General features: G+C 34.0%; 1 protein-coding gene across 5 annotated transcripts in view; it reads left to right on the top strand.

Annotated features, from left to right (window-relative positions):
- RARS2 (arginyl-tRNA synthetase 2, mitochondrial) overlaps positions 1–26,726 on the top strand; it is a 57,558-nt gene that overhangs the window by 4,470 nt on the left and 26,362 nt on the right. For 4 of the 5 annotated variants that reach the window (XR_012496665.1, XM_074333282.1, XM_074333281.1 and 1 more), the window contains exons 2-6: positions 9,294–9,367; positions 13,597–13,699; positions 15,024–15,107; positions 21,291–21,388; positions 24,750–24,805. Coding sequence is in view for 4 of the 5 variants with exons in the window: in XM_074333282.1 (XP_074189383.1) it covers positions 9,294–9,367; positions 13,597–13,699; positions 15,024–15,107; positions 21,291–21,388; positions 24,750–24,805 (415 nt within the window). In the remaining variant the exon portion in view is untranslated. Of the gene's footprint in view, positions 1–9,293; positions 9,368–13,544; positions 13,700–15,023; positions 15,108–21,290; positions 21,389–24,749; positions 24,806–26,726 lie in introns of all 5 variants that reach the window. The other variant, XM_074333283.1, reaches the window with a different exon arrangement.

Here is a 26,726-nt window from a genome sequence, read left to right as displayed (position 1 = left end):
CACAAGCTGCTTAATTAACGTGCTTTCTCATGCTGGGTATCCTGGGAACTAAAGATTATTCTATTAGAATCTCTGACCTTAGGTTGCCAAATCTAAGGCTTAGAATTGTACCTGGTACAGTGTAAGCACTCAACACATATTAGCCATTATTATATTCTACATTATACCTGTGGTAGTCTTGGATGAAGCCTAATGCCAGTAGAAACACCTTTATCTGAAGGGGAAAAAAGAAAAATCCTGTAGCTAAGGAAACCCATAGGCCACGTTCTCAATAGAAAATGCACTAAATACAATCTCAGAGACAGTTGAAGAAAGTCATTCTTTCTAGAATAACTGAACCTATGAGAACATAGGTCAATTTTTACCATGCTCTCTGGCATTTGACCACTTGCCAGTGATTCTTAACATTTTTTTCTTCTTATTTTGGTGCCCCACCCATTTGAAGGATACTCCTTTAATTAAAAACGCTCACTAAGGTGGACGCTGATTGTTAACCTGAAGGGCAGCTGATGTCTCCCTAAGCCTTGTGGTTCCCAAGCCTTGGCTACAGACTGGAAATACCTGAGAAGCATTAAAAAATACCTAAGCCCAGGTGCATTGGCCTGGGGTGGGGTAGGGGCTTTGAAGTTTTAAAAATCATCAGGTGATTCTGATGTTTATCCAGGCTTGCTAACCACTTACCAAGGACGGCCAGGAGGCAGAAAAGCGTAGTGCGGTGGTCCCCACACTTCACTGCACATTAGAATCAACCAGAGAACTTTTTAACATCCAGTTGCCCAGGTCACACCCTGTGCTAATTAAATCAGGATCGTTGCATGCGGAAGCCAGGCATCAGTGTTTTGTAAAGATCCCCAGGTCTTTTCAATGTGCAGCAAAGTGTGGGATTCACTGGTATAATGATTAAGAACATTGACTGTGGAAGATATGTGGGTTTAAAACCAGCTTCTCTGATAGGTATGTAAGATCTCTGTCCCTCATCTGTAAAATCTGGAAAATTTAGCTACCTCATTAGGATTTAATGAATTAATAAATATGTAGTGCTGAGGGTTGTGTTTGGTACGGTGTATACACTCAATAAATATTGCGTTAAATTAGAATTCTGAGGAAAGAATATTTTGGAACCCCCTTTTGCACATCACTTTCTGATTTGGGGGACCTATTTGTTATCCATTACCCTGTAAATAATCATCATCATTAATAGGTTGACCTTCTTTTTAGATATATTTCTTTGCAGATATACAGATAAAAAAAAAGAAGGGAGGGAGATAGGAAGACTGGACAGATAATGTTTTTTTATAAAAGCGGGGCTGTATTGTAATGAGTTTTTATTTTAGGTTCCTTTGCTTTTTTAAAGGTTTTATGATGGAAAATGTCCAACTGCCTAAAGTACAGTAGGGTTGTAATTCCCCATGTACCCATAACTGAAATGCTATTTTAAGTAAAATGTACTAAACAATTTTGCTTGAATTTAATGAAAGAAAAAGAAACCAAAGTGCAATTCAAAGAATTATTGATGTATTTGGTAAATGAGTCCTCCACAACTAAGGAAAGAGATTGTGAAGAACATTCCAGTTTGGTGTGTTTCTTTAAAATCTTGATGTTTCCAATTTAGACAGTATCAACCCCTGCCACAGAGAGGGGGACATTAGCACTCCTGTTTGATATAACTTTGCTCTGCCTTTCCTAATTTGTTTGAGTAACCTTTTCACTCAAAGTTTGTAACACTTAAAGTCTATTTATTAACTATATCTATACTACTTGTCCCCTATTCATTTTATATTGGATGAGATGCTTCCCACCGATCCTTTTCCTGATGCATGGCTTAATTGGCTGTATTTCTTTATAAATAGATTTTTCAAGAAGGGCCCATGGTCCTTTATTTTTTTGAAATTTTACTTTTGTTTTTTTGTTTTGTTTTTTTTTAGAAATGATGACTTCTCAGATAAAATAATCCTAGATGTATCAAAAGGGGGTTTAATCATCAGAAAATTAGCATGTTTAGAAATATCAAAATAATATGAATTACTTCAGGTTTAGAAATAATATCAAAAATCTTCATTTCAGAAATAAAGCAGTAACACCAGATTGTTGAGTTCTGATTTTAAATTTTCCAGAGACTGATACTACAGATGCAGATGCACACAATCCAGTGTTATTTTTTACTTTCCATATATTATTTGGCAACTAATTCAAACTGAAAAAAGAACAACTTGAGCAGGTGAAATAAAGTCTGCAACTTCTCTAGTGGGTGGATCTAGTCCCATTTAATATCATTGCTAAATTATTCGCTTTAACCAGATCATGATCGCTGATTACATAACATTGGTACAAAGAAAAGTGCATTTACAGGGTCTGACAATTAAGTTTGCGAATTTGTTGCAATGATGTTGCTAACCTTTTGATATCAGAGGGATTATTCATTATGAGTTTGTACCAACTGGACAAACAGTTAACCAAGTTTACTATTTGGAAGTGCTGAAAAGTCTGCGTGAAAAGTTAGACAACCTGAACTTTTCACCAACAATTCATGGCTCTTGCATCACGACAATGCACCAGCTCACACAGCACTGTCTGTGAGGGAGTTTTTAGCCAGTAAACAAATAACTGTATTGGAACACCCTCCCTACTCACCTGATCTGGCCCCCAATGACTTCTTTCTTTACCCGAAGATAAAGGAAATATTGAAAGGAAAACATTTCGATGATGTTCAGGATATCAAGGATGACAGCTCTGAGGGCCATTCCAGAAAAAGAGTTCCAAAATTGTTTTGAAGGGTGGACCAGGCACTGGCATTGGTGCATAGCTTCCCAAGCAGAGTACTTCAAAGGTGACCATAGTGATATTCAGCAATGAAGTATGTAGCACTTTTCTAGGATGAGTTCGTGAACTTAATTGTCCAACCTAGTATGTCAGTACTGTGTGATTTTGATTACTATGGCCTTGTAGTATAATTTGATGTCAGGTAGCATGATACCTCCAGCTTTGTTCTTCTATCTTAGGATTGCTGTGGCTATTATTCAGGGTCTTTTATGGTTCCACGTAAATACTAGTATTATTTGTTCTAGGTCTGTGAAAAATGCCATTGGTATTTTATAGGGATTGCATTGAATCTATAGATTGCTTTGGGTAGTATGGACATTTTATATTCTTCCTATCCACGGGCATAGTGTATGTTTCCATTTATTTTATCTTCTTTAATTTCTCTTCGATGTCTTAGAATTTTCTGAGGTTTTTTACTTGGTTAAATTTACTTGTAGGTATTTTATTTTTTTAATGCAATTGTAAATGGGATTGTTTTCTTAATTTTTTCTGATAGTTTGTGTTTGGTGCATAAAAATGCAACCAATTTCTGAATATTAATTTTGTATCTTGCTACTTTACTAAATTCATTTATCAGTTCTAATAGCTTTTTTGGTGGAATCTTTGGGTTTCTGTATAGTATTATGTCGTCTTCAAAAAATGACAGTTTTACTTCTTCCTTTGCTGTTTGGATGCCTTTTATTCCTTGTCTAATTGCTGTGGCGAGGTCTTCCAGTACTGTGTTGAATAAAAAGTGGTGAAAGTGGGCATCCTTGTCTTGTTCCTGATCTTCAAAAAAATGCTTTTAGCTTTTTCCCATTGAGTGTGATATTAGCTGTGGGTTTGTCGTATATGGGCTTTATTATGTTGAAATATGTTTCCTCTATCCCCACTTTGCTGAGCGTTTTATCATAAAAGGATGCTGGATTTTCTCAAATGCTTTTTGCTGCATCTATTGATAGGACCACATGATTTTTATTTTTCATTTTGTTTATGTGATGTATCACATTAATTGATTTGCGGATATTGAACCAAACTTGCATACCAGGAATAAATCCCACTTGATCGTGGTGTATGATTTTTTTAGTGTATTGCTGAATACAGTTTGCTAATATTTTGTTGAGAATTTTTGCATATATGTTCATTAGGGATATCAGCCTGTAATTTTCTCTTTTTGTAATGTCTTTTTTTTGTCTGGTTTTGGAATCAGTATTGGTGGCCTCATAAAATGAGCTTGGGAGCCTTCTTTCCTCTTGGTTTTTTGGAATAGTCTGAGGAGAATAGATGTTAATTGTTCTTTGAATGTTTGGTAAAATTCACCTGTGAAGCCATCTGGTCCGGGAGTTTTGTTTGTTGGGAGCCTGTTGATTACTGATTTTATTTCGTTAGTAGTAATTGGTCTGTTCAGATTTTCTCTTCTTCATTCAGCCTTGGAAGATTGTATGCTTCGAGAAATTTATCCATTTCTTCCAAATTGTCAAATTTGTTGGCATATAGTTGCTTGTAGTATTTTCTTAAAATTTTTGTATTTCTGAGGTATCCATTGTCACTTCTCTTTCATTTCTGATTTACTTGGGTCCTCTCTCTTTTTTTTCTTGATGAGTGTCATTAAAGGTTTGTCAATTTTGTTTCTTTTCAAAAAACCAGCTCTTGGTTCCATTGATCTTTTATATTGTTTTTTTAGTCTCTATTTTGTTTATTTCCACTCTGATCTTTATTATTTCCTTCTTTTATACTCACTTTGGGCTTTGTTTCCTGTTCTTTATCCAGTTCCCTTAGGTGTAAAGATAGACTGTTGATTTGAGATTTTTTTGTTTCTTTAGGTAGGCCTGCATGCTTCGAATTTTCCTGTTAGGATTGCTATCGCTGTGTCCCATAGTAGTTGGTTATCGTATTTTCATTTTTGTTTGTCTCAAGGTATCCTTTGATGTTTCCTTGATCTATTTGTTGACCCATTCATTATTTAGTAGCATATTATTTAGCCTCCATGTGTCTGTGTTTTCTTGTTTTTTTTCTTGTAATTGATTTCTAATTTCATACCATTTTGGTCAGAGGAGAAACTTGATATGATTTCAGTCTTAAGTTTATTGAGACTGTTTTGTGCCTAACATGTGGTCTAGCTTGGAAAATGTTCCATCTGCACTTGAAAAGAATATATATATTCTGCTTTGGGGTGAAATGCTCTAAAAATATCAATTAAATCCATCTGGTCTAGTGTGTCATTTAAGGCTGCTGTTTCCGTGTTGATTTTGATTTTCTGTCAGGAAGATCTGTCCATTGGTGTCAGTGGGGTGTTAAATTCCCCTACTATGATCGTGTTACTGTTGATCTCGGCTTTTATGTCAGTCAATATTCTATATACTTAGGTGCTCCTCTGTTGGGTACACAGATGTTTACTAGGGATATGTCCTCTTGTTAGATTGATCCCTTTATTATTATGTAATGTCCTTCTTTCTCTCTTATTAAAGTCCTTGTTTTAAAGTCTGTTTTGTCTGATATAAATATTGCTGCTCCAGATTTTTTTCTCATTTCCATTTGCTTGAAATGTTTTTTTCCTTCCCTTTGCTTTCAGTCTATGTGTGTCTTTAAATCTGAGGTGGATCTCTTGCAGACATATGTATGGGTCTTGTTTTCTTATCCATTCAGCTACTCTGTATTTTGATTGAAACATTTAATACATTTACATTTAAAGTGATTGTTGACAGGTACATAGTTACTGTCATTTTATTATTCATATATTTGATCTTTGTTTGTTATTTGTTTTCTCTTCTGCTTAAAGAATTCCCTTTAACATTTCTGGTAATACTGGCTTGGTGGTAGTTAATTCTTTTAGCTTTTTCTTGTCTGGATAGCTCTTTATCTCTCCTTTAATTTTAAATGATAGCCTTGTTGGGTAGAGTAGTCTTGGTTGTAGGTCCTTGTTTTTCTTCCCTTTGAATATTTTCTGCCACTTCCTTCTGCCTTGCAAAGTTTCTGTTGAGAAATCCACTGATAGTCTTTTGGGAGCTCCCTTGTAAGTAACTAGTTGTCTTTCTCTTGCTGCTTTTAGGATTCTCTCTTTGTCTTTAACCTTTGCCATTCTAATTTTCATGTGTCTTGGTGTGGGCCTGTTTGGGTTCATCTTGTTTGAGGTTCTCTGTACTTCCTGGCTTGTATGTCTATTTCCTTCTCCAGCTTAGGGAAGTTTTCAGTCATTATGTCTTCAAAGAGATTCTCACTCCCTTGCTCCCTCTCTTCTCCTTCTGGTACCCCTATGATGCAAATGTTACACTGGATGTTGTGCCACAGGTCCCTTAAACTATCTTCTTTTTTGTTTTTGTTTTAATTCTCTTTTCTTTTTGTTGTTCTGATTGGGTGTTTTCTGCTACCTTGTCTTATAAATTGCTGATTCAGTCCTCTTCTTCATCTAATCTGTTGGTTCCTTCTAGTGTATTCTTCATTTCAGTTATTGTAGTCTTTATTTCTGACTGGTTCTTTTTTTATGGTTTCTATGCCCTTCTCTATGCTTACTATCTCTTTGCTGAAATGCTCAATAAGTTCCTTAAGCATTTTTATAACCAGTGTCTTAAACTCTGTCTCTGTAGGTTGGTTGCCTCTATTTCATTTAGTACTATTTCTGGAGGTTTCTCCTGTTGTTGTTTTTTTTATTTGGGACATGTTTCTTTGTTTCCTCGTTCTGGCTGACTCTGTGTGTTTGCTTCTATGTGTTAGGTGGATCTTCTAGGTCATTTAGTCTTTGTTGGGTGGCCTTATGTAGTATGTGCCCTGTGTGATCCAATAGTGCAGTCTACCTACTCTCCTGTGTTCTAGGAGTGTCCCTTGAATGTGCTGTGGGTGTTCTCCTGTTGTAGTTGAGCCTTGATTGTTTTGGGCATGTCAATGGGTGGGATGACTCCCCAGCTGACTGACTGAGTATTGGCTGCACCAGTGTATGAGCTGCTGTGTCAGGGCTGACTCCTCAGAGGGGGATTTGCTCCCTTGGGCTCTTGTGCCTGTTTTTAATTGTGGGAAAAGATACATAACATAAAATTTACCATCTTAACCATTTTTAAATGTACAGTTCAGTGACATTAAGTACATTCACATTGTTATGCAACCATCACCACCAACTATCTCCAGAACTCTTTTCGTCTTGCAAAACTGAAACTGTCCCCATTAAACAGTAACTCCCTGTTCCCTCTTTCCCCCAATTTTGGTTTTTAAATTTACATCATATAAGAATGTTTCTGTGCCTTTGTAAGACTTCTGTTAAAAATAGTTTCTATTTTGGTGTTGGTAATCTGCATGTGAATATAACTTGGTCTTAGAATTTACTTTTAGGAAAAGTTTGTTCCTGCTGACTTGCTGGATTTATTATTAGGTAAAACATGCTGTGTAGTTATATCCCCTTTGTAGCTTGGCTTCCAAGAAACATAATAATTGTCTTTAGCTTGGGTTTTCTGGTATAATTTTATACTTCCATTTTATTTTTTTGTTTTTAAGCCCCCTAAGAAACTTTTTGGAGCAAATGAGATGTCATAATAAGAGAAATAAATATTTAAAAAATCGTTTTTAGTTTATATTGGAAAGAATTTTTTGTGTCTTGTTCATTTGAATGTGAAGATTTTATGACTTAAATCCACAACTTAATTTGTCAGCTGAAATGGTTTAAAATTTACCTATATCACTTTTTTTTCAGCAAAGTTTAGTTATATTTAAGATAGGCAGAAAATCTTAGTGGTTATGGGTAAGTTTGGGAGATGTTATATTCAAAATAAAACCTCTTAAAGGAAAAAGGAAATAATATTTATTACATCCTTATTGTATGACATGTTTTTCTTAATCCTCACAAGAGCTCTATTTTATTATTTACTAGATTTATTACCCCATTTGTCAGATGTGAAAACTTAAGCTAATTCATGTAAAATGACTTTCCCAAGGACTCATAGCTAGTAAAAGTGGAACTGGAATTTGAATCCTTTTTATTTCCTTAGAAAAATTATAATAGAACCTTTATTACTGGTGCCCTTTATTACTGGTGCATCTATATTGCAGGAACATTATGTAGTATAAACATGAACTGTCATAGCCTTTATTCTATAAATGCTTTGCAATATTTATACACTTCTGGGAAAATATCCTAAAGAAATAACATTTTTGTGGGGGATATAGTAATGCCGTTCCTAAAGACTAGAATTTATACATAGACTGTTCTGTGAGATTTAAATTTAAAAATCAACATATACTACATCAAAGCAGAACGTATTTAAAGATAAATGACAGTTCCAGGTCAATAAGTTTTGACTTTTTTTTTAAATGATTGTGAAATTCAACAAATGATTTTGTTTTACTATATGAGAGTAAATATTACTAGTTAGGAGGCAGTGGTTTTAGTTTTATTACTCTCCTAAATAATTACAAACACCTCTGAAGATTTCTTCTTACATTCTTTACTTTTCCTATTTGCCCCATTTCTCCCTTTTCCTTATCCCTCAGCAGCCGTGGTTTGTCCGTTGTAGAGGCCTCATAAGGAATGAGGAGGTCGGGGAAGAAAGATGAACGCAATTTTAAATTCATTATAGCTGTACTGCTATTTTATTGTTTTGTTTTTATGCATTTCTCATTGAAAGGATATATATATATATGACGTAAGGGTTGAGTGGAGGTTCTGGTTTTAGGTAGCTTGTGTTCACATCCCAGCTTTTCCACTTAAACAAGTTACATAAATTCTCTGTATTTTAGGTCCATCATTCATGAAATGAAGTCTATAATAGTGTGAAAGTCATGGAATTATTTTAAGGAAAAATTAAGGCATGAAGAATGCCTGTCATGTAAGAATTGTTCAATAAAAAAATTGATTAGGGCAGTAGTTCACAACTGTGGCTATGCATTACAATCATTCAACGAAATTTTAAAAAATACAAATGCTTCCACCCTGCTGTTTTGGTGAGTAAATCTTTGATAGGGCCTGGGGATCAGAGTTTTCTCCCATTACTTGTTTTGCTTGTTTGTTTATTTTTAAGTGCCATGAGATTTTTGTCTCTCGTGTTTATTGCTATACCCCCAACTTTTAGAACAGTACCTCGCACAGAATAGGCACTCAGTAAATACTTTATGAATGAATAAAGATGAATTATTTTTGGTTCCTCAGTGATTCATCCCCTCTCTGTTTGTAAAAAGTAATTTAATTTTTAAATTTATAAATATAAAATTATTTTTTTTATTTTTTTATTTTTGGTGAACAGTTCTGTTTGTTACTTATGGGTCAAACTCACCCTCAATCCCTGGCAACCACTGATCTAAGTCTTTATCTTTACAGTTTTGGGTTTTCCAGAATGTCAAAAATTGAATCATATGCTGTATCACCTGTCGAGGCTAACTTTTGTCACTTAGCATGGTGCATTTGAGGCTCATTTTACGTTAAGTGCCTCAGTATTTCTTTTATGCTGAGTAGTATTCCATTGAATCTGGAACAAATATATCAACAATCTTGCTGTTTTTTTCTTTATTTTTAGCTTTCCAGAGTACTGGATCTTCCACCAGAAAACTTGATCAAATCAATATCTGCAGTTCCGATTTCGAGAAAAGAGTTAAGTATAATATGTTTGTAACAATCTAAAACGTTACTAACTTTATCAACATACAAAAAAAAATTGTCACTATTTAATTTACAGAGTAGTCCTTGAAATTAATCATAAAATGTAATTTAGCCTATTATTCACATTGACATGAATAATAAAATCTGTATTTTACATACTCTGACATGGCAGATTAGTATATATTAGTATACTCATGTTTTAATATTTGTTTATGCTAATAACTACAACTGTTATTCCCATTGACAAAAATAATAAAATTGAAATCTGTATTTTACGTACTCTGACATGGCAGATTATATTAGTATGCTCATGTTGTTTTAATACTTATTTATGCTAATAACTACAATTATGGCTGTCTTTAAGAAGAATTAGGATTGAGGTTCAAATGTAATTGTATAACAGCAAATAAAAGAACTGTGGTTAGGATCTCGGGGTTTTTGAAGGACTCTTAGATTATACACCTATCTGATGCCTGAATACCATCGTACAATATTTACCCACTAGGTTTTTTTGTGGTTTATTTTTTAGTTTTTTGTTTGTTTCTGTCTGAAGACTTCCAGTGATAGAGCACTGTCGGTTAGGACTACATAAAACCGATAGTTGCTTTCTTGAATGCAGGGAAATATTTATTTCTTTGTGAGTTTGGTCATTCTAAATGATGCTTGTTTACCATTTGGCTAGAAAACTTCAATATTTGGATAAAAGACCCTCTCACTCAGTTAATAATGACAAGCAATTAGTTACAGAGTAGGCATTTAAGCCCTAAGCTTTAGAAAGATGTAAAGATATAATCATCAGTACCATTATGTCCTTATGTTTTGTCCCCTTAACTTTGTCAGGATTTTAAGATAAAGATTATCCCAGAATAGGACAAAGAGATAAGTGGAAAAGGAAGAAAAAAGCTACATATGACCTTGTAAAAGAGAACATCTTTAAAATGGCCTGTTGCGAATTCCTCTCTATTGTGTTCCAAGAATAGGGCAACCACTGACCAAGGGGACCTCATAATTACATGTGCATTGATGTAATGTTCGAAACCAGTTACCTGTTTCACAAAATCTGTGACATTCTGCATAACAATGGGAATAGCTCTTTTTATTTCATTTTTCAAAGGCCATGAAACTGTCTTGGCCCATCTTTTGAATAAGATTTCCTCCTGTCTGGAGCTTCTTTGGGCAGCTCCACTTTAACAATCTGAAATACTAACACTTTGGTTTATAGAAAATAAATAATTGGGGAGGACCTCAAAATTTTTCTAGGCTACAAGTCTAAAATTCTATATATTAAATTTATTTAAAACAAAGGGAATCTCCAGTGCTTTGCCATAATAAACCCAGGTGTCCTTTATAGTACTGAAACTAAGCCTAACTGTCCTATATTTCTAACTTTATTCTAAAATGCTGTTAAGTGCCAGGAAATTACGAAATAATTACGAAATATTAATTTTGTTAATGTAGCCTGTTTAATATGATATGAAGCATTTGCTCAGATCTTCTAGCTCAATTATATTTTCAACTATGGTGGAATTCCTGCTTAATACTAATCATAGTAGAGAGGATTAATAATTTTGTTACAAATCAGGAGTACTTGAGTCTAGGGATTTCACTCTAACACCACAAGAACCAGTCCTCAGAAATAGTGGGAAAGTAGCTATTGCTTTTTATACTTTTTAAAAATGTAAACAGTATTAAGGTAAAGGGAAGAGTCTAATGACCCCCCTCCCCCGTGCCCATCACTGACTAGCATTAGCACACATCTGTACCCCTACCACCCGTCTTCATAATGGATTATTTTGACAGCTACTGCTTTTCATAGTGTAGATGTTATGTCTCTTAAGGTTTTTCTTTTTGTATTAATTTCAGGAGCACAAAGCAACGTAATAGTTAGACATTTACACCCCTCACAAAGTGATAATCCACCCCCCAAGCTAGTACTACCTCTCTGACATCTTATATGACTGTCACAATACCATTGACTGTCTTCCTTATTCTATAATCCGCCTCCCATGACTACACACACACAAACACACACACACATACACACATTTACTTATAGTTGACATACAACATTCTACCTCAGTTTCAGTTGTACAGCGCATTTGGTCATATAGCTACACAGTCTATGAAGTGATCCCCTGATAAGTCCAGTCCACTTAAATTAGTTTGTTTTTCTATCACAAAAGCAAAATATAATCTTAAGGAAATTCAAGAAAATACAGAAGAATAAGAAGAGAAAAAAAATTCCCTTTAGTTTTACTGCAGTGAGACAACTGACATTAGCAAGTTGGTGTATTTTTACATTTTCACTTTGAATATGTCTTGCAGCCTTTAAAAAAAATAACTATAAAACTACTGTATATATGATTTTTGAACCCTTTTCCCTTGACATCATTCTTTTTTTTGTAAATATCACTTTTAACAATGGCTAAGTATTACCTCTTTAAATACACAAAGCCAAAGTTCCTTGTGAGTATATAATTAAAAGTTCCCAAAAGTGAAAATTGGAAAGTAGGTCAAGTCTAGTTGATCCCCCACCACCCTAAATCATTTACTTCCCTTTTGATCTTTCTTATTGGCAAATAACCCTTTACATAATTTCAGAATTCATGTTTTAAATATTCCTACTTTATTGTAAATCACTATTAATAGACCAAAAGGGTGATTTTTAAAATTTGTCCTCCTAACATTGAACTAATTAGACATATTTGTGATTTCTGTCGATAATAAAATTTTTAAATTCAATTGAACTAGTTTATTATTCATGTCTAGAATAAAATTAAAGGTGCCTCATACTCTTCATAATTTTTAAAAACTCTATAGAAAATCATGTGACCTCTTTGTGTTTCCTAGATGTTTTGAGAGCCATCCTATAGGCATATGGTCATAGTAAACCTGTTACAAAGTGTCCTAGCTATATGTCAAAAATCATAGTTTAATCTTTGGTATATTCAAATCTGTATCGTTTCAGTTAATACTGTTATGGATCGTATTACTTTTAATTTATTTTTTTATTTTTAAAAATCTGTGTTTGTGTGTTAATTCTGTTATTCTCATTTTGTTAAATTTCTTCAGTTTCCCACATTATTGCCACAAATACTTGACTAAGCTATTAGTCCTTTGATAAGAATAAATAAAAATAAAAATGCATTCAAACCTTATATGAGTTTCCACAATTAAAGTTAATCTTTAGAAAATTAGATTATCATGTAATTGTTAAAGAATAGTCTTAGAGAAAAACAGAGTATAGTTTGCCAACCAAGTCAATACAGGAAGAACTACAGACAGAATAATTCTCCAGGCCTTAGTACTGGTACACTTTAACATCAGAACTAGAATTAGTATTATTTAACCAGGACTTAATTGCTCAACAACACTGTGAAGTAGGTACCATTATTATCACTCTTTTCCTGAGGTACAAGGGATGTTTAAGCAACGTGCCCAAGATCACATAGACAGTGATTGATAGATGAACTTGGGTCTGTAGTTACAGCTTAAACCTCAGTAGATGAGTTTGGGTTTGTAAGTGTAATCCACACTGGGTTGCTGGATAATGGATGAAAGCCCAGGAAAATTTTTAATGGTCATTGTTGACTAGGTTCTTTAATGGGTTGTTAAACAAAAGTCACACAGGATTTTTTAGGTATGTCTCTAAATTTCAAGAGTGGTAAGAACAATCACTTCGACCCCTCTAAAATACATCCTTTTGTGTCAGTCACAGTGGGCTAGACAGACCTCCTTACTCAACCCACTTACTCAGCCCATAGGGTCTCATCCTCTGTCTGGTTCCTTATTAAATTTTAGGAGATGTTCAGTGTGGGTAATTATGTAGATGTTTGTATATCAATAAAAAAATTTTTTACGCTTTGAACTATTTCAAACCTACAGAAAAATTTATAGAGAATAACATAATGAATAATCATGTGCTCACTTTCTAACATGTCAAGTCTTAACGTTTTCCAAAGTGGCTGCTCTAGCTGACAGAGATATAAACTTACAATTAGGTAATGGGAGAGGAAGAATTTTGTAAGATGATAATAAAAGGTAAAGTTCTAAATAAATACAAGGTGATGATATTTCTAACTGCTTTGTATATTGAAAGCATAACACCTTCTGATAAAATTGTGTCAATGTGGAGAACTCATAGTGATTAGTCTTTTTGTTACACCAGTAACGTTTTCAGGGTAACAGCAGCTTTTTCCTATTTCAACGTCTGTCTTTAGAGAAGTAGCAGATTTTCAGCTTTCTGTGGATTCTTTATTGGAGAACTGCAATGACCATTCAAGACCAGATATTCAAGTTCAAGCCATGAGACTGGCAGAAAAGGTATCTTAACATTATCTCTTTTTGACATTATAATAAACTCATTATTTTAAAGAAAAAAAAATACTTAGCAGGCTATCTCAACTATAATAATGAATTTAATAGTGTTTCTTTATTCAAGGCACCTTGGAAAATACAATTTAAATTCGTTTTAGCTATGTGCTATAAGATTAGGATGATTTTTTCAAATTAGTTATAAAGCATTCCTCTTGAGCTGACATTGTTCAATTTTTTGATTAAGTACTTACAGAAGGACTGAAGTGTTAATTAAATTTACAGATTGAAGCTGGATGGACTTCTGAATTTAGGAAAAGAAGCTTGATAAGTAGATTGTACTTTTGAAAATGAGTTTCTGAGAAGAGGAGCATTAAAATTTGAGGAGAAATGATTAGAAGTAAATAGAATCATGATTGCAGAGTAGAAGTGGTTAGATGATTTAATCAACCTCTTTGATGTCTCTGATGGCTTTGGTATCTAAAAGGAATTCAGAGGACTATAGAGAATGAACAAATTTAAATTGTTGGTGTAATTCCATCAGAAAAGGCAGGTGGTAGACAAGGTTTTTGGGTTTTTTTGTTTGTTTGTTTTTTTTAAGTAAGGTTATTACATATGATACAGAAGAGGTGTCTGGACACACTGAAGAATTGGAACAATGAAAGTCACTATCATAGAAAAAAATGTTTAAAGAATGAGTATGATCAAGGAGCTTTGGTAGCTTAGTAAATATTTCTTTGATCAAAATAAAACACCCCAGATTTTTATCAGCAACTACACCAGGAGTAGAATCATCCTAATTACAATATTTAGTCTCAAAATAAAAACTGGTGGCTCTTCAAGTTCCATGGGTATATCAGGTGATTTGAACGTCTAGTTGGTTAAAATTTTAAGACCTATTCACTGAAGGCAACATATTTAAATTATTTACATTTTATATGTTGGTGCAAGTGCTTTAACATAGGCTCCGGCAGACTGTCATGTTCTGTGGCTCTTTTAAAAGATGGGTGAGGTAAAAAGAATTTGTGCAGCTCAGTGTGCGTAGAGTGGGGGTAAAGTGATGCTTTCTTTCTTCCATGTTAGATGGAGAATTTGGGTGATAAAATGATAGGAATACAGAATAGCGTTCTAGTCAGAAAAAGAAGAAAATGTGTTACCCAAATGGAATGATAGAATTGAAGGGACTGGCTAAGGCCCAGGTCCAGAAATAATGACAGAGAGTTGATGCACCTGCTGCCTTTGCACAGTTGAAAATTTGATAATATTAGAACTACAACTCTCAGTAGGCCATTTTATAACATAACCTATTGTACTTGATTTGTTATCTTTTCAGCTAAAATGTGATACAGTAGTGAGTGAAATCAGCACTGGTCAAGGAACTGTAAATTTCAAAATAAACAGAGAACTATTAACAAAGGTAAGAATGGGTTATGTCTCAGCTCTTGCATCTTCACTCTCTACTTTAGCTATAGTGGTTTCCCTCTTCCACTATATATATATATATATATATATATACACACACAAATGTAGTTCTTACATTTATTGTGCCTCTTGTTGCCTCAAAACCTTTGCACATTCCAATACCTCTGCCTGGAGTGGCACCCCAGTTAACTCCTGCTTATTCTTCAAATCTTGATATTTCCTGGGCAGTGCCTTTCTGACCTTCATTTATATGTTCTTATTGCACTATATATTTTTCCTTTACTGTAGTTGCTATTTTACATTTTATTTGATTAACACGTATTGCCCTTTAAACTCTAATTTCCATTAGTACTTACAGTTTCTGTTTTTCCTCACTGTTGGATCCCCCGTTCCTACCACAGTGCCTGGCATGCAGTAGGAATGAGATAACTATTGTTGAATGAATTAATGGACTCTGTATTGAATATAAGAAAGGTACTGCTGGTTCCTGCTCTGGGGTAGTCTATAATCTGTTGAAAGCGTAAGATTTATACAAGAAACTATAAGACAACTTCTTCCTTTAATAAAACAATAAATATTAAAACAACAAAAAAAAAGTATGATCAGTACAATAAGCATAAGAAAGATCAAAGATGGAAAAAGTCAGGATGGCCTGGAGTGATTGGGGAAATCGCATAGAGGAATTGGGTCTCACGTGAGTGAGACCAGGGAGGACACTTAATCCTGCATAGGCAGTGGTTTGAGATCTTTTGTTAAGAGTTTTCATCTCAATTGAACTTGAAAATTTCTCATAATGCATGTTTTGGTCTATTATTTTTTTAAAAAGAACTACACACCAGTATTGAATTGGTCAGGCTTAGTAAATGCTGCAGTCTTGAATTGAAAATAACTGTAAAACCAAAATTTCTAATAATATAGTTTCTAACTGAAGGAGAGTTAGTATTTTATGTATATCTTTAGATCTTTAAACTTTTTTCTTTTAGCTTTTTTTCACTCTTACTTAAACGTAAATTAGTTAACCAAAATCAGTCACAAAGATAAGAAGGAAATTTGTTTTGAGCTTGTGAAAAAGTGTCTACAACTTGCTGGGCTCTTGATAACATTTCATGCTAATTTAGCAAACCACTGAGTCTAATTTACCATTTTTAAGTAAGTGACTCTTTCTTCCAGTTGCTGTCTCAGTTTTTGTGGAAGTGGAAATGCAGCTCACCCAAAATGCCCACCAAACTTTAAGCCACTTGACAGGCAGCAATATTGTACTTTCTAAATTTTCCTTGAGATGTGGAAATGTGCTATGGTAGATGGAGTTTGCCTTTACAGCCAGCTTAGGTGAAAGAGATGTGGTTTTTATTTCAAGGTAAGGCATATATTTACTTAATAATTTAAAATTTCAATGGCCATGAATTTTCATGCTTTAGTAAAATTAATAAACTGAGATTTTCTCTAGTTTAAGGATGACTACTTGCTTGCTTATTAAAAATATTTCCAAATCCTTCTCAATTTACAACATAGGGACAAGAGCTATTGAGGTCCAGCTACTCTTTCTCACATGGAAATCCTATCTTCATTGTGGCCTTGAGGATCAGGATCTTAGTATGAATTTTGTTAAAGGAACAAATTGCTCACAGTAGCCCTGCTCAGTGTCAAAGTAAAGATATATCCTAGAGCAGTGAACACTGATACTCTGAAAGAGAGGCATTGAATGTTCTTGTGTTATAAGTTGCAGTTTTTAAATTATAAATCTTTTTTGCTCAAAGTCTAATTTCTTCTACATCTGGCTCCATTATTTTTAGGCCTGAAATGGTGGCATTTGCGTGTCTAATTATTTTTTCAGATCATATTGCGAAAAAGTCAACCCTTCTTAGGACCATTATAAAACTTTTTATTTTTACATTGTAAAGTTACCAAGATTGACATGAGCCAGTGATCTATGTTCAAAACTTACTCCTCAAGCAGAAACTTACGAATTTGTCATTGCTTAACATGTACAAACTTAACCTTGCATAAAACAGTATCTCTTCATGCATTCCAGTTGAATTAGCACCAGCAGCATCAGGAATGATTAAATGTTAGCTTAAGTTTGGATCACTAATAATGGCTGGAAATGTCTTCATATAAATCCTCCTCAAGGGTAGGAGGTTAAAATGGGAAATTAAAGTCAGTAGATGCTGCCAAGTCTCTGGACTAGATAATACATTTTTCAAAGCTAGATATGACCAATTCATATATTGTGAAGAACTATCACTTTGGTACCAAAATTGCACCTGTCAGTAGTGTACAGATGATTTTCAAGAGAAACTATTAATTCAAGTAATAGTTAATTCAGTTTAGGGAAAGAAAATATGAGTTTAAATAAATAGGAAAAAGGCAAACAAAATCCTGTTTTTTAGGTGTGCCTTAGAAATATACAGGGGATAACATCATTTTTATTTCACATGTACACATGCATTTTTTGTTTGCCAAGTTAAACTTTGCATGCTCACCAAAACTTAAGAAAAAAAGAAAAGGAGATACTAATTTAAGTTGCCGTAATTGAGCTCATCATTTCACTAAGTTTAAGCCACTAGGTACTGGATACATTCAAATCATGTGTAGTGCCAGTTGGCTAAACACCTGGAAAGAGAGAAGAATTAAATACTTTTCTACTATTGACCAAAGGATTGAGTAGACAAATAGGTAGTGGTAGCTTGCTTAGTTAGAAGTCCTGTTGAGGGCTGTAGAGAAATAGCATCCAACAAAGAGTTAGATAAAATAACAAAAATCTTCCACAGAAAACTTGATGGTGATAGACAAACAAAAAGTACCAGCCAGTTGGAATATTCATTAATTTGCTAAAGTATTTCAAAAAGTGAAACCTTTGAAAGATATAATTTCTGATTGTAAACTCTTTATGTATCTATATTTACATTACTGAGTACGTCTTATAGCTAGACATACATATTGATGAATAGATGGGCCTCTAGTCTTATTCATCTATTGGAGTATCGGGGAACTTGACTAGCTCACTGACATTCTATAATTAACAACTTTCTCCCGTGTGCCCACTAATTTAATAAACCTCCTGCTTATTATTTGCCAGGGATTATATTAACTGAAATCTGAAGATAAAGTGGCATAGATCCTGCCCTCAAGGAGCTCATGATCGAAAAGAAAAGCGTATCAGTATAATGTGTGATGGGTACGATAGTGTGATGACTAATATAATGAAGGCATGTATAAAAATTCAATCCAGTGTAAAGAAAGGTACACATAAGTCTGTCTTGTGGCAAGAGGAGATAACCTTGAATTTGGGATGAAGAAGAAGAATATACCTGGGAGACATAAGGCCAGGCATTCCAGGCAGAGAGGACAGCTTGGGCCAGACGAAATTTATTTCGTTTCATTAGTTATACATTTGACTCTTGAACAAGACTCTTGAACTGCATGGGTCCAATTATACTTGGATTTTTTTTTTCAGTAACCACTATAAATGTATTTTCTCTTATGATTCTCTTAACACTTTTTTTCTCTAGCTTTATTTTAAGAATACAGTATATGATACATATAATATACAAAATATGTTAATTGGCTGTTTATGTTATCGGTAAGGCTTCCAGTTAACAGTAGTCTATTAGTAGTTACGTTTTGGGGGAGTCGAAAGTTATATGTGGATTTTCAACTGTGTGGCCTTTGCCACTCCTAACCCATGCCTTGTTTAAGAGCCAACTATATATTATTGCAAAAAAATAACTAACAGTCTTCATTTGTGTGTTTTGTTTTTTATGGGTATTGTAGTGTGCCTTTTAACAAATCAACTTTCTCAAAATCAAAAAAATGTAAAGGTGATAATGCCTGTAAAGTAAAAATCAAATCACTAATTGCTAAAACTTTGAGGGATAGGGAATCCTTGAAGGAACATAGACTTGATTAAATATATATATCATATAAGAAGATAGGTGTTATTGCTTTGTTGTGGTTGTTGTTTTGTAGTGGTGTACCTGACAGATGAAGAGGGTCTAAACCAGGGCAGGGCGTATAACTGTAATGATATTTAGGAGTTAGCATGTTCAGGGCTTGGTGACTAATAGGTGATAGCTTATAGAGGTTATGGAGGGAAAAGGGTAAATTTTAGGAACTCCTAAGTTTCTGACATGGTTAGCTAGGGATAAAGTTCATGGAAATGGAGAATGCAGAAGGAAGAGAAGTATATTCCATTTGAAGTGCTTTAGAGAGACGTCCAGTCCTGAGTTGGGCATATCCGTCGGTGTCTCTGGAGAGATTTTGTTAGGTAAGTAGTAGTTGAAATCTTAAGAAGAGAGTGGTGTCATTGCAACCAAAGGAGGGAGGGTAATTGCAAGGAAAAGAGAGTAGTCATCAGCTAAGATGGTGTGTGAAGAAACGTTACTCCTGGGGAAAGTGGGAAGGGACCAGAGTTAGGGCAGATGATCAAAAGGGACTCTTTAGCCTTAATTGTTTAATTTTTTTTATTTTACAAAAAGAATATTCATAAAAAGTAATATATTAAACAAAATTTAAACATTAGGTTTAGCATTTAGAATTTTGATTTGGAGAGCACTCTCAGTGAAATAGTAGAGAAAAAAAGCTCCAGGTAGCAGGTGGGTCAAATTGTTAATGAAAGGTTTGGAAGTGGGGGCATAAAAGAGAGTCCTTTATTAAAGTTGCTTTTGTGTTTGTGCCAGAGAAATCAGCAAACCGAGAGTCATTTGTTGAAGAGAATTCAAATTTATTGCTATAACTGTCTGTGGAGCCTACCATCCATTACATAAAAAGGCATGGAAAGTGAAAAAGATGGGTAGACCTTAACTTTAGAATAATCTGCGTATGAATTTCTTCTCACTAATGTTTACCTCTCCATTGGCAATCTTCTTGTGGCTCACATTCTTGAAGTAATTAACATTTAATAGTCCCCTAAGGTGTGGCAGGCACTGTTCTCTTTATTGTCTCTGTATTTATTAATCCTTTCTCTCTGTGTCCTCCTGTGCTGTGTGAGGGAGCAGAATATTATTTTCTCGGTGTCCTTGGGCAGATACATGCTGTTTCTGAACCTTGGTTTTTGCAGCTATTCAGTGGGAGGTGTTGCCCACCTCTAAGACTGTGAGGCTTAAAGATAACAGAAAAGCATCTAGACGCAAACCTAACACTCTGTAGATGCTTCTTAACAGTATTGCTTCGCAACTTCCTGCTTTCTTCTCTGCTTTTGTCATTAAGTGACCATCTGAACCAACTCTTATGATAGTGAAATTCTTCACATTAGAAACTACATATTTAGGACTCAAAATCCAGTTTGAGAAGCAAAATCAATATTAGAGTAAATAAAAGTCTACCACAATAAATTCAAAACCCTAACCCATAAATAAATAAATAAATATAAATCATCACCATTAGTAAAAAAATAAAAATAAAAAAGTATGAATTTTGTGAACTATACAGTAGTTCTGTGTTAAAAATTAACCTGGACTATGTTTTGGCAGTTTCTGTGAGAATTGCTTGTTTTTTACTTAATCTAGCCAATAGGCATTTGAATTATAATTTTTTGTTTTCTGCCATTACTTGTGATCATTAGTATTGCAAAAGTAGCAGCAGCATGCAGTGGTTAACACATAGCTATGGAGTAAAAGAAAATTTTGCTGTCTGACTTAATAGCCGTATGGCCTTAGGAAAGTTACTTTACCAGTCTGTGCTTCTATTTCCTCATTTGTAAAAATGATACTTACCTCTTTGGGTTATTGCGAGGGTTAAATGAGTTAATACATAGAAAATGCTTAGAATATTGCCTCACACAGAGTCTGCAGTCAGTAAACATTCGATGTAGCTTCTGGTTTTATTGTTAGTATTTTCTGTGGGATTTAGGCAGTTACTTAACCTCTCTAAACTTCAGTTTCTTCACCTGTAAAATATCTACATCTTTGGTTCCTGGACATGATGCATAAAGGGGAACAGAGCCCCTGTAGACATTCACTCGTAGACATTATATATATATTATATATATAATGTAGACATTATTAGCGCTCTGAGTAGCGTTAGTGATGGAAGGTGATGCTGCTGACAGTGCTGGGAAATTCTCAGTTCCATCAATTAGATGGAGCAAAATTAGCAACACTTAGTTCTCAATAACAAAGTAAATAAGAAAATTGCAGGGTTTTTTTCCTATTATTAAATCCCAGCCTTTACTTTTCAGACAGTGCTACAACAAGTAATCAAAGATGGCTCAAAATATGGATTAAAAAGTGAGCTTTTCTCTGGTCTTTCCCAGAAGAAGATCGTGATTGAATTCAGGTGAGTGCCTACTCATCTTATGTGTTGGTTAGTCAGCTGGCTGGTCAGGTAAGTATATTGCCGTTATCATCTGAGGTCTCATGAAATTACATGTGGAAAAATTGAAAACCAGTGAGATTATATTTTATTAAATTCACAGTGAATTGATCATTAAACCCTGAATAAAAAATGTTGGACTCCAAGCAAAACAATGTCTAGTGATTATTATGGGCTCTTTTTCTTTCAGAATTAAGTATTTAACAGTTACTTTTTTGCTTTTTTTAGAAGAACGAGTTCTTCATTTTACTAGACTTTTTTTTTTTTTTTGCTTTGGTTAACAGTTTATTAAATATACTACATTTGTACCTTATACTGTAATTTTTAAAAATTATTCACACGTGAACTTAGTAAAAATATACTTTATAGAAAACTGTCAGCAAAACAAATAAAAATAGGAATGTACATTTTATACACAGATTAGATTCCACGTTTCCCCGGACAATCAGCTCTAATGCATCTTTTGGAGCAAAAATTAATGTTAAGACCCGGTCTTATTTTACTATAATATAAGACTGTGTCTTATATGGTGTAATGTAAGACTGGGTCTCAACATAATTTTTGCTCCAAAAAACGCATTAGAGCTGATTGTCCAGCTAGGTCTCATTTTCGGGGAAACACCGTAACTGCTGGAAATGTTAGGAATTATTTTAATATTACTAAACTCTTAAAGCAGAGGTAATGGTGACTGCCATATTAAGAATTTTTAAGTAATGTGATTACCAGAAAACAAAGCCTTGTAGTATTTGTAATACATAATTTAAAAAATTACCGGGAAATAGTTTGAAGTTTTAATCTGCCTCTAAATAGTCTTCATTATAACTTTCTGATATGCTATCAATACAACTGTCTAATATTTGAACTGTTTTTAAGTAGCCAAAGAAGGAAAGGAAACACTTTCAGAGTACAGGTTACAGGTTGACAGCTCATGAAAATTATCAGATATTAAATTTGCCTTCCTAGAAGCTGAAGAAGAGATTTAATGAACTGATTTACCAGTTAGAAAGATAGAACTTGCTAGAATCTTTTGTTTTCTTAAGTCTATATTTCTGTAGAGGATGTTTAAAAATTGGTACGATAAATATGATTTCAGGTTTCCTAACTCATTATAATTTACGATGATAACAATTCAACTTAGTTATGATTAGCACCTGGATCACAGAGGTGAGAGGGTTTTGCGGATTCCGCATTTGTACCCTCTGACATTCATTTGTGTTCTTAGAAAAGGCAGGTCATCTAAGATTCGGTAAAGGTATCTGTTTATGATAAGGACTGATTCCTAAGTAAACTGTTTTAATACTCCTATGGAGTCTCCACTTCCTGCTGTTCCCAATGTGAAGTGTTCTCACAAAACTAATTTGAGGATCTCTGATTGGTAAAATGGGACTCCAAAAGATCAGGGTACCAGCTCTGACTGTTAGTAACAGATTCAGTTATCTCAATGGAACAGCTTTTTTTCTCTGGTCTCTTTTCTTATTTGGAAAATAACCAATAATATTTGTCTCTTCTTACAAACTGAGGAAATTACATGAAGTAATTTTTTACAAGTCCCAGTAAGATGTCCAAATTGTAACTCATTTACTGTGGTTATTTTAGTTGCCAGAGGAGTTGAATTTGTGTTTTCCATTTTATTGTATTCCCTTTCCAGTAGGAATATGGTGCCAGAGAATGGCAAATTGATGATTTTAAGCAACATTTTGTCAAGGCTGAAGACCTAGATAGATTCAGTTCTTATATTCCTAGAGAAAAATTACAAAAACTCTGTGAAAACTTAAACCAGATAATATAAATACCTAGTTTAAAAAAATAAAAGATTACAAAAGGCTATTCAGTGAAAAAGAAGTCTACTCCCCATCCCAGTTTCCCCGTTCTCTCCTTATAGGCATTCACCAATACTAGGTCTTATTTACTCACCTGGAGATATTCTGGGCTTTATGAACAAATCACACATTAGGCATTGCTCTACTCCTTGCTTTTTTCACTGAACAATGTATCTTATCTTCCTTTAATACCAGGATGTCCAGGGCTGGTTTGTAATTTTTGTTTCACAGTATTCTGTCAATTTTTTAAATCTGCTTTATTGAAGTATAATTACATACAATACAATACAGTTCACCATATTTCAACATATAATTTGATGAGTTTTGGCAAAGGTGTACAGGTAATGTAACAACCACTGCAATTAATGGTATAGAACATTTTCTCTCTCTTTCATTTCTGTTTTATTGATTTTTTTGCTTTTATCAATATTATTCTCGGTTTTGGTCTTCCTTTTCTAGTTTCTTAAAGGGAAACTTTAGATTATTGATTTGAAACTTTGCTCATATAAACATTTCATGCTTTGCTCATATAAACATTTCATGCTATACATTTTTCTGCTTTAGCTCACCGATTTGCTATTAAGGCAGTCCTTGTTTGCTTTCATTCGCTTAGGAATCACAGTCCTTCACTGTCCAGTTTGGTAAAACCAGTGTTTTATATATTTTTCTGGTTTTCTGGTTAATTTATATTTTTCATATTGTAAAATTCATGAAATTTTCAAACACATACAAAACAGAGAACAGTGTAAGTAAGTCCCATATGCTCATCCCCCAGATTCAACAGTCATCAAGATACTGCACGTTTGTTGTCTCAGTTCCCTCATTTGTGAAATAAGAGATGAGAGTACCTTACCTCACACCTCTTAAGAGTATTAAAGGAGTTAATGCATGTAAAGTGCATGAAACTGTAACTCAGGTATTGAGTGCTATAGAAGCCTTTTCTATTGTTGAATTATTGATTACAACTTCTCAAGCACACAGAGGGTGATAAGGGTGTTGATTGAGAATTTAGAGTGGTGATCAGATTTCGGAGTATTCTGGGAAATTTTATGCATGATTATTTTTATATTTTCAATTTCAATTTCTGATACAGTAACTATTGATAGATACTACATATAAAAACAAAATTCCTTTGGGGTCCTCAATAATTTTTAAAAGGATAAATGGTTTGTGAACTGGTGCACTAAACTTAATTCCCTATAATAAATGTTGCTTGTGTCAAAACAATCTCTCTGAATTTCTTCATCTGTTTATCCATCGTGATTTTACTAAGTGTGCCACTTCTGTGTATGGTACTGCTTCATGAATCACAGGATTAGTTTCACTAAGGATGATTCTTTGAGTTCTAATTTATCTTCTCTAAATTTCTAATTTTTAACATATTTTTGCCTTAAATTACCAAAGACCTTAGTCCCCTAATTGTGTTAAACTGTGGAGGTATGACCTAGTGTGTTTTAGAACTTTTGTTCTTAGAACAGGAATATAACGTTTCCAATTATTTGCAGTTCACCTAATGTTGCCAAAAAATTTCACGTTGGACATTTACGTTCTACCATCATAGGTAAGTGTTGTTTCACAGAAAATACTAAACATGCTCTGGGGGCAGTGTTTGATAATGCAGTCTAATGGTTTAATGCTTAAATAGCAACAGGGCAAAAAACAAAAAAGTTTAAATTTATATGAGCTTTGATACTAATTAAATATTACACGAAATGGGAAAAGTTGGTTTAGAAGTAGAAAAAAAGAAATTTGTTTCAAAACCAAAAGATTAACTTAGAAACCGGTTTTAACTGATATGTTTATGTTTTTAACATTTTAAAACTACGTATGCATATGGAGAAGACCTAAAAGATGCAAAAATGAAAATAGTTATGTTGGGATGATAGTAATCCCCCCAATTTTTTGTCCATATATTTTGTTTTAAAAAAGAAACTATGTTACATATCAATTATATCTCAGTTAAAAAAAAAAAACTCATGTCATGTGAGTGCTGATTGGAATGTTCAAGACTGGAAATTGAAACACTGTTCTAATAGATTACTATCATACTTGATAGCTATAATGCTTCACTGTATATACTTACAATTTCCATGTATTTAAACATATAATACAGCCCAATTATACAATTAGAATTGTATAATATTAGAATTGGGAGGGACTTTGAAGTTTATCTCATCTAATCAATCTTCCGATATAGAAATCTGTCTATTGCATGCTTAAGAGAAAGCCCTTTAATCCATACTTGAATACTTCTAAGAATTGGAGAAATCAACACTTGGTACCATAGATTATTATTAAACTAGAATCAGCTCTCATTGATACAAAGTTCTCAAGCAACATTTTAAGAGAAGAAATGACAAGACTTGAAAAATAAGAAATATACTGTATCATAAAAGCTACATGAGTAAGTCAAAAGTGTAGACGTAAGTGATGGGTAGAGCATGATAAAATTGTGTAATGGTTGATAAGATAATATTTGGACCAGGAAGAAAGAATATTTATTGAGAATTTACTTAACCATGTTAAGTATTTCCATGCATTAGCTCAATTAGTTTTACAACAGCCCTGTTTAGTAGTAAGTACTGCTAACTCTGTCTATGGATGAGGAAACTCAGATATCAAAAGTAACTTTTCCAAAATCACATAGCTAGTAAGTATCATAGCTACGATTGGAAAGTAAACAGTCAGTTCCAAAGCTGATTCTGTCTCTTAGTCGGATTTGTAAGATAATAAGGTGCTAAGGAAAAATAGGAATAGTCTGAGTACCATCTGAAGAAGGTGGTTCCTGTTGCTGGGACTATATAGAGTGGGAAAGTCTAGAAGTAGGGAAGCTGGAAGAGAATTAGCTGCAATATTGAAGTCATAGATGCATATTATTTGCAGAAAACTAGATCTACTCTAATAAAAGCAGGAAGAGATTCACTATAGGACATTGAAGCATTTACGAAGTTGCTGGGAGTGCTGAGAAGCTTTGGATTAAGCTGACAAAAATGACTCTTAAAACTGTACCATAGAGCTTGGTCATCAAGGGAGCTTCTACCTTTTTTGCACTCTCTTCAGCACTGCTCTAGAACCGTGCTGCCCAGGAAACTGCCACAAGTCCTGCCATTCCTTCTAGAATTCATACTGGCAAAAGAGGCAGCCTCGTACCCAATTTTTCAATCACCTTGCAGGTCGGTCACATGATGGCACACTAGGACCTCGATTAGTAATGCCACACACATATACACAAAGCCTCCACAGCTGTGCTTGTCAGAAAAAAAAAGTAGCTCCCTTTCCACCTTCCTTTCCACCTTTGAAATCTCGTGCACAGCGTATGATTGCCCAAACCTAAATGACCTCTGGACCCCTAATTGCAAGAGAGTTTGGGAAATGTAAATATTAGGTTTCCCGACTCTGTAGTATGTTGCGGGCACACTAGAAGAATGGAATAGATGTTGAATATGAAACCAGTATCAGCAGTTCAGGGAGGTGAAAGCTTT

This window comes from Rhinolophus sinicus, linkage group LG05 (assembly GCF_036562045.2).
Source record: "Rhinolophus sinicus isolate RSC01 linkage group LG05, ASM3656204v1, whole genome shotgun sequence".
Taxonomy (NCBI): domain Eukaryota; kingdom Metazoa; phylum Chordata; class Mammalia; order Chiroptera; family Rhinolophidae; genus Rhinolophus; species Rhinolophus sinicus.
Note: the sequence above shows the minus strand (reverse complement) of the source record. Positions and strands in the feature narration are given on the sequence as shown.